This window comes from Desmodus rotundus, chromosome 1 (assembly GCF_022682495.2).
Source record: "Desmodus rotundus isolate HL8 chromosome 1, HLdesRot8A.1, whole genome shotgun sequence".
NCBI classification, from domain to species: Eukaryota; Metazoa; Chordata; class Mammalia; order Chiroptera; family Phyllostomidae; genus Desmodus; species Desmodus rotundus.
The window spans coordinates 26,247,867-26,256,956 of record NC_071387.1 but is presented as its reverse complement, the minus strand read 5'-3'; the positions used below and the strand labels follow the sequence as shown (position 1 = coordinate 26,256,956).

Sequence of the window (9,090 nt, the reverse complement as noted above, 5' to 3'; positions counted from 1 at the left end):
AGGGCTGGGAGGGCCTGTGCAGAAGGCGAATCAGCAGGTACTTGTGGAAGTTTTTAAAAAACTCACAAAGGCTCTTCTCACTTCTCCAACTGCCTGGGACAGTCGCAAATCTCGAACAGTGTTTCTTGAAGAGCGATTTTTGGACCACATGGGTCAGGCACCTGGGAGCTCACCTCCAGTCTCTCCCCTGGCCCCCACCCACCGTCTGGGGAAGGGTCCTGTCAATCAGCATTGTAACAAGTTCCTGGATGATTCCTGTCTACACTAACATTGGGAACTGAAGTTCTCTAGTTCCCGGAGCCCTTTGCCTTCCTGCGTGTCCAAGTAGCTGTCCAGCGGAAAAGGGATGCCTAGGCAGAGGGGGAGCCACGTTACCGATAGAAAATTTTAAGGGCATTAGATGGGGCCTGGGAGAGAATCGGAGGGACCGAATCTGTTCGTAGCTCCTCAAAGGAAAGTGGGTGTGAGGCTGGGAGACTGACTTAGCTGGTATCAGTACAGATGTGAGAAGCACAGGGCACGTTTCTGAACACTGAAGCCTGTGATGTTCGCAAGCTTGAGGTTCACTTTGGGGATTTTTCGATCGAAGAGATAGGTGACTGCTGGTCTGAAAATGGCCTAGTATGGGGTTTGCAGTACATTTTCACTGAACCCACCGTTGCAGTAAGTATGGATATTCCAGTTTCGTCCTAAGGCCACACCCTTGCTTTGCTCTCCTCTCTGTCTCTTTTACAAAAGGCACGCACTGCAAGCGGAGATGTTTAGTTAGATTACAAGTACAGTCCTGTTCATTTCTTAGCCGAATTGCTTTTCTGGCCCAGAGCTTTTGTTCCAAAAGCACAGCGTATATTTTTAATGCCTCTTTGGCCTGTCCTCTGTTCCCACTCGCCACATTTCTGTCGCCTTTCATACTGGCATGTAAACATGTTCCTACTAAATGTTAATCAGGATGGTGTCAGAGCGCTAGGACCTGCTCAGAAACACAGCTCTTACCTGATCCAGTCAGTCCTTGTCTGCTGTAATACTGATGAGCTCAGGTGATGGTTTTAAGCATCCACTTCCCTGTCCTTAGTTTCTCTAGCTCTGACCCTGTTCTTCATTCAGAATGCAGGAACAAATCTAGACCAGGGAGTTGTATCGAAAATCACAACCGTGGATAGTCCTTTTCTATTCTGAGAATGAAGCCGACAACCTAGTAAGACACAGGTCTGGGTAACAATTTTTTTTTTATCTCTTGTTGTTAGTGCAGAGAAAGGGCTAAAAACCAGAAATAGTACTGTGACACCTGGTGAAAAGGTTAATAGGAGCTGGGGTTGTCTGGTAGCTCACAAATCCCTTACGCCATGCTCACTCCTGACTAATTTAAGATTCCTGCTCTGAAAGGCCGTTACCCTGGAGACCTAGGGAGTGAGCTTGGTGAGAGCTGCTGCTGCCTTTTAGGCTGGGGAGCAGGGACTTGACCTCTAAGACCTAGACCTCAGGGTCCCCACACCTTTGTCAGTTGTTACAAAAGAGCATTACAAAGTGTCTCAAGGGCTCAGAGGAAGGCCAGGAACCGACAAAGGAGAGGGGCGGTGTCAGCTAGGACTCACGAGTCCGTTTTGTCCGTTGATACTCTTCCAGCTCTGTTTTCCTGCTCACGGCCAGCTGCAGCTCCTGCTGGATCACCTGAATCTGCTTCTCCAGCTCTGAGAGCTCCTGCATCACTGAGTTCCTTGCCCCATGTACGGAGTCTGCTTTCCCATTGGTGGTCAGTGAGGCAGGGAGCTCTCTCCTCCTAGGAGGGAGAGGGATGTCCTGGTGCGTCCCGACGCCCAGCTGGTTTTGTCCTCCCTCCTCACTAAAGATGTATTTTCGTTGGTTGTCGTGACTCTGATTGGAAGTATTCCACACGGAGAGCTGACGGGGTCCCACGTTGGACCTGGGAAACAAAGAGGCACTGTAGGTTGACCTTCCACTCTGCAGCTCTCAAAGAGCTGTTCCCCATCTGTTAGCCCTTTCCAGTGTGAATGATATGGAACTGGGCACATAATTCAGAGATGCAGGAACAAAGCCATGGGCGGACTGCCTGCTAGCCGCTGTCATGGGGATGAAAGGAGCCAATATAGTTCTTTTCAACAGAAGTTCAAGGTCTTATCAAGTCTTATGCTGCCCTAAAACTGGAATGGATGTATCCTCTGCAGAGCTAATGGACCAGGGTGTGGCCCATTCTTACATCAAGAACCTTAGATGCCCTTTTATTCCCTTCCTGCCAGTAAGACTCAGAAATCAGCACTGCCTTGAAACATTCTGTGGCTAGAGAGATGGTGCTTCAGTGACAGTAAGAATTGGCTTAATGCAGCTGATGGACTCTAGCATGAGCCTGACCATAGATACTATAACATGGCTCATCTTTGGTCCCGTGGGACCACACTGATGCTCGCTACTTCAGAAGTTTGAGGAGAATAAAAGCATATAAGCCACAGGTTTCAGCAAAGTCTCCCATTATAGGGATGCCTTTTGGTGGGTTGAGATTGACAGCTCAGTTCTGAAGCTTAACAATAACAACATAACACACAAGAAAGCCTCAAGTTCTCACCGGGATAATGAAAGTCAAATAGAGATAGATTCACAATCCTCTGCTGGGCTTGGGTCGCACCACCCACCACCATCTCAGAGAGACGGCTGCAGACAGCCAGAGGGTTACTGATGGCCAGGCACAGGAGGTGGGGGGAGGATCTGGCTTCTGAAATACACTTTGACAGTTGGATGCAACCAGAAGAGTTTCTTGCTACAAGAACAGATTAGAGCCTAATCTGCAAAGCCACTGATTTCTTCTAGCCTTATGGAACAAGAAGGAGGAGGAGGAGGAGGAAAAGGAGGAGGATTATGACCACTTTTGCAATCTACCACAGGGCCAAACAAAATAGAAACACTCTATTAGGTCCTTGTGTCTTGGTCCCCATCCATATAACTGAAGGAAGATTTTATTCCTGGACTCTTACTTGCCAGGAAGAGAAGGGGAGGACCTGCAGGGGAAGGGGTCAGGGGAGGGACACTAACGTCTTGATTCAGTTACACAGATGAGAACAAAACTACAATGATTTCATAGGATGATTCTATTTCATTTTTCCCTGTGGTAGATGGCAAAAGTGGTCACAATCCTTTGTTCTTCCTTTCATGCATGCCCCTCTGTAATATGACTTTGCAGGTCATCCTTACCAAGGGGGATTCAAAATGGGGAAGTCCATTTTCCCTTCCCTTTGAATTTAGTCCATTCTCATGACTGGTTTGGGCAATAGAAAGTGGCAGAAGTGGCAGGTGGCAGTTTCAAGCCTAAACTTTTAAGAACCTCACACATGCCCACTCTCTCAGAACCTGCTGCTGCAACGCGAGCAAGTCCAGACCAGTGTGTTGGATGATAACACACCATGTGGAGAGAGTCCTCAGCCCGCCCAGGTGACCCAGCTGAGGACCCACCATTGACCATCCAGCCCTGAGCGGCCTCCCCGCTGCCTGCAAGCTGGCTGCAGACATATAAGCCAACGGAGTTGAGGTCAGCTAAGTCTGGCCCAGATCAGTCAAATGCCCAGCTCACCCACAGATTCATAAGCATCTCCCTGTTGTTTCAAACATTAACTATTGAGATAATTTCTCACACAGTAAAAAACTAACTGATATATACCCCAAGCTATTAAAACACAAAAACACATTCCTACCACCTTGTAGTTCTTTAACATTTCTTATAGTTTTGGTCTCATATAAATGAGCAGGGGGTGCCAGAGCTCGGCTTTCAGGTGTCCTGGGCTGGGTAAAAATTCTACAATGAGCCCACTTATAGTTCCCCTGGCTTTATACGTGGATCAGAGATGTGGTTATAATTTCCCATCTAGCCTTTAATTATTCACTTCTGCTTAATTTTTTCAACTCATGTCCCACTGAGTTTGAATAATTTCAAAACAATCTTATTTGTGGTGTGTGTTATATGGTTTACAATATTTGTGTATCTAGGAGTGTCAGGGAAGGGAAAAGGGGGGTGTACTGGAAATCCAGAGGGGTGAAGGATACTAAAACTTACATGAAATCATGTGTTAAATAAACCAAGGGCTATGTATAAAGAGTCTCTTACAATAGCTACTTTTTTCTCTGCTTTAAATAAAAAAGGAGCAACGTCAACTTTCATACCATGACCCAAAGTTTCTCCTAGCATTTTCTCAAACCCGTATGTTAGTAATTGACTCAGTTATCTATTGCTTTATTCACTCAACAAATATGGAGCACACAGGAGGGATGTCCAGTTGTAGCAGGCATGGACATTTGCATAGACACTCTTCCAAAGAAGAAAGAGGAGAGTTTTCGAGCCGACAGAACTAACTCCAGTACCATGGGATGATTCACAAGGGGATGGGGAAAACCTTGGAGTAGGGGACATCTACCTTACATGTTTTCTTGGATTGTAGAGGCAACCACAGAAATCAGGTAAGTGGATTGAGCTAATCTAGTTTTCTCTAGAGCTTTGTACACATATCTGGAAACATAATGCAGAAGAATAAGCAAAAGCTGGATTCCACGACGAACTCTAGCTAGCATTTCAAGTGCTCTGATAATCGACAGGTGGCTCTGGGCCACCTGTGCATGCCAGATGCCGGATGCTGATGTCAGACTGGAAGGAATGACTGTGGCACACTGCTGCTCTCCATGGTGTTTAGCTTGTGTTTTGTACCAAGCCTTTCTCAGCCTCGGAGTGTAATGTGACCAGTGAGTGTACTGCATTTAACACTAACAATAAGCCAAGCAAGCTTCCACAGAGCAGGTGCGAACACGGAGGTCTGATGCTCCCCTAGACCATTCAGAAGAGACATGACAGCTGTGGAACTTCAGACACTTGCTGCGTTTGACAGGTTCCAGGTGGGAGTTGGGTTGTAAGCAGGTGGCACAGGAAATGTGGACCCAACCCAAGCCACAGGGCTTTGTTCTGCCTTAGTTCCTTCTCAAAATAAGGGGTTCTGGAAGGGAATTTGCCAAGAAAAGTGGCTAAGTTGAGTGAAGACACATTTGGTTTTCAATTTAGGCCAAAGAAATGTGTCTTGGACTCACATCACAGTTGGAGAGGGGCTCCCTGGGCTTCCTGTTTCTATTATGGCTGGAAAACAAATGCTTTGTCGTTATGAGACGATGTCTTTGCTGCTGTGACTTCTTGTGTTCCTCTGGTTAAACATTTATGTAAAAAATAATTACAGAAAAAATATATGTAACATGACATAGAACAGCTGGGACCTGATTAGCCTATAGCTTGTCGATGACAGGGCTGCCGGCTACGATACAGGGAGACCACACACTGAGCGGCGGGCGGGGGTGGGGGGAAGTCTGCTCACAACTGCAAGAGGCTTTAAGAGATAGCAGAAGGGATTCTGACAAGCTAGATGCAAACTGGAGAGAAGGGGATCACAGCAGTCCCAGGGGAGGTTCGAACAAGAAAAACAAACGATGGTTTTCACCCCTTTTTCCTTTTCCTCTATTAGAGAAGTGTGAGTGTCAGGTTTCAAGATTACTCAGGAAGCCAAGCTTTGAGCCTAGGATCTGCCCTAGATGACAGTAGCTTAGAGGTAATGCCCTAAATGGAGGCCCCAGGGCGTGTGGAGGAGCCAGGGGGGCCGCCTTCGGCAGCCACGCCAGGAGCCAGACCCAAATGCTTCTGACACCTTTAGCCACCATGAATGAACAGGCAACTGTCATCCACAGGCTGGGTGTGGGCAGGGGGTGAAGTCTTAATTTTCAAATGTCATCTATGCATTTAGCGTTTGTTACTTCCTGGTAATGAGATACTCTTTTCTGGGGATTTTGTAGTAAGAGTGCCAGGAAATGGACTAAGCAGAACACATCTGTTGCCTATTTTGCCTAATCCTAGGAATGCTGGAAAGGAGTGGGGAGTGAAACCATGCCCAAAACGCCATATTGCATGAAATTAATTACCTGCAGGATTCATGGACTGTCTTACATGTATTTTGTACACAAGTGATTACTAAAATAGCTTTGTTTTCAGGGCTTTATATGTAGTATCTCATTTAATTCTTACAGCATCTCTGTGGAGTAGGTTCTGTTTTTATCTCAGTTTCACATGAGGAAACCGTGGCATGGAGAAGTTAAATGATGTGCCCAAGGCCACACCTGCTGTAAGTGTCGGAGGCGGGCTATAGATCCACCTGCTTCACTCTAGAGGCCACACCTGAGCTTTACCCACGACAAATATCGCCTATGCTGCATTTCAGTGTTCGTGTATGTGCAGATATGTTTTTTGTCTTTTCTATTTCTACTTGAAATCACAGGTACTTTTACTGATTGTGTTTATCAACAACGTGGTCCTAATTTGATCTGAATTATGCATACATAATTTCCCTGTTGAGCACGGAGTCTCAGTTATGTCTCTAAACTTTTGCATGAACAAATCTGAAGAAACCTGGCACTGGCTTCTTCTTACCTCTTTGCCACACGCTTAGTCTTGAAACGCGGCTTCTTTTCCTCTACGAATGATGTATTTAGTGCTCTGTGTAATCTCTGGTGGAAAGAACAGATTCACACATAGAGATCGTTAGAAACACACAGTCGGGGACAAAGTTCTGACTGCGATTTCATAGTGTATCTTGTCCCTACAAACCTTGGCTTCTTTAAACAAACTTCTAGGGATGCCCGAAAAGAGATCAACATTCAGTCCCAAATCTCAAAACAATAAGAATTCTAAGTATAAGTTATTATTCTGCCTGGAGGGAAAAAAGTAATTTGATAGGAAGCTTAGTGACGCTCTGGGTTGTAACAAGGTATGGGACATAAAGAAGAGCTGCCGTGACTGAGGTGTGGCAAAGGCCTGGTGCATTTGCTAATGGTGCGATTAAAAAAAAAAAAAAAGCCTGAGCTTCCTGGCAGCCAAAACAAAAAAGGAAAGAGCGTTTGAGAATGACAGTAATCACATTAACACGCAATGAACATCAGTTGTCTGCGGAATTCTCCTTAAAAAACCAAACACTTCCTAGGATGAAGGTGGGAAAAACAGGGTTCAAGTGTAACCGAACCAACGTAAGTTACTTAGAAAAAAAAGTACTGTATTAACAAAGCGGCAAAACAGGTGACTGGGGTGGAAGTGGCCCCCTTTTCCGGACCACTGAAAATGCAGAGAGAACAAGGGGCAGTGGGTTCAGAGGGAATCAGGGCCTTTAAGCTCATTGAATGGGTTCCAATTTTGGCAAGAAAAGAATCTATAGAAAACACATGTTCACATCATCTCTTCAGATTGTCGCTATTTGGTGAAACCAGGTTCAAAACAATTCTGTTGCTTCCATTGTGAGCAGCAGTGGAGGTTCTACGAAAGGAAGGGGCTTTAAGGGAGAGCTTAATTTGAGGGGGAAAGTGAGTTAATGGGATCGAGGGAACTGTGTCTTGTACACTGAAGGTGTCTGCACCGCCCTAGTTCTCGTGGTAACTTGCCGTTTGTCAGTCTCACTTGGGGCTCTGCAGGATTTTTCCACTACTGGGAATCCTGACGTTTAAGGACATTGGAGCAAAAAATAAATAAATAAGCAAAAGAACATTGGAGCAAGGCGCCTGCGGCACTCACCTGACTGGTGTGGAGCCAGTACTGCAGCCTGGATTTGTTCTTGATTCGTGGTAGCAGCAGCCTGTACACTATGTGCTCACCGATGGCCGTCAAGATGGACAGACCCAGTCCTGCGCACAGCAGCACGAAGAGTCCCGAGAAGTGTTTGATGCCCATTTGCAGAGTCTGGGGCAAAACAGAAAAGGAAAGGCCGTGAACGCGATGCTCCACTTGGGCCCACACTTGTTCATTTTCAGATGCAGATGCTTTTTTTCTAGACCCGAAGGATGCAGGAGACTGTGCCTTCCTGTGTGCTCTGTAGAGCTCCCTGTGAAAGGAGTGCAGCCCGGGATGAGGCCGCCGCAGAGCACGTTCCTGGGGGGGAGCCACTCCTATACGGTCCTAGTGTAGGAACCGCCCCCCGGCCCCCGGGGCTGGTGTGGAGGTGCTGAGGCTGGACCGTGCTGCAGTCTCCAGAGAGAGGCTGATGGGGAGTCCGATGAAAGAAACAATTTAATATGTTAAAACATTGAAAAGTTAGTTTTCAAGAAATGAACCTTTCTCAGGGACACGGAATGAGTAAGTTTCAGGGGAGAAGATGATGAATTCAGTGACTTTGAAATTTAGGTCTGGCAGGGAACACGGGCATCAACTACTTCAACGTGCTCATTTTACAGATGAGGAACCTAGGACCAGAGAAGTGAAATAAATTGGGCCAGGTCCACAAATTAGTCAGCCATCGAGGGGAGAGAGATGGGACCTAGTACGTATTGATTGCTTACTCTTTTGCACTGAGACAGGGATGATAACCACAAATGATAGTTGAGGAAACCGATGTCCCTGCAGCTTTGAAGTGACAATGTTAGTCTGCAGGTCCACATTTGTGTCACTCCCAGGCCTTTGCCAGGGCTTTGCTGTGGTCACAGCAACAACAGTTACAATTACTAAATGGGCAGGCACTTTGCTGAGGGATTTACATGGGATACCTAAGAATCCTCATGAGTTCTCTACAGAGCAGGTATTTTTCTGTTGTTGACATTGGTGTTGAGTCGATCCTGTAGAAGGAAGGGCATGTGGTATGTTGAGTGCCTACTATGTGCCAGGCACTCTTCAAAGTACCACAGGATGGAGATAGGAGGGTTTTGTCCTTGCCTTTAGTCAGCTTGAATCTCAGGAGGAAGTGAACATGTATACCCTATGAGACCTGGGTTTTGGGGAGAAGCTGACTCATGAGATAAGATTTAGAGTAAGAGGGGCAGGTGGAACAGTAAGCATTCTCAGCTTGTGGTGCAGAAACAAAAAAGGAAAGACATGACCTCCTGCACAGTGATACACGGCTTGTGAAATAGATGGTGGCTTGGGGACAGGGTGCACGAGGCATGTGTTGTGAGGGAGAAGCTGGGACACCAGGCAAGCCCTCAGATGCCAGTGCTAAGGATGAGCCTGGGTGTCATTCCTTTGCTGTAGGCTTTTGGTCGTCATTGTTCTCCTCCTCCTCCGTATTTATCACAACATGTGGGAAG

At 46.5% G+C, this 9,090-nt stretch overlaps 1 protein-coding gene across 2 annotated transcripts in view; it reads right to left on the bottom strand.

The window, feature by feature from the left end:
- Positions 1-1,209: 1,209 nt before the first annotated feature.
- GRIN3A (glutamate ionotropic receptor NMDA type subunit 3A) overlaps positions 1,210-9,090 on the bottom strand; it is a 147,528-nt gene continuing 139,647 nt past the window's right edge. For both annotated transcript variants that reach the window (XM_024560131.3, XM_045195259.2), the window contains 3 exons: positions 7,589-7,753; positions 6,458-6,534; positions 1,210-1,921 (listed from right to left, as the gene is read on the bottom strand). In XM_024560131.3, the coding sequence (XP_024415899.2) occupies positions 1,582-1,921; positions 6,458-6,534; positions 7,589-7,753 (582 nt within the window). In that variant the 3' untranslated portion in view covers positions 1,210-1,581. The remainder of the gene's footprint in view (positions 1,922-6,457; positions 6,535-7,588; positions 7,754-9,090) is intronic.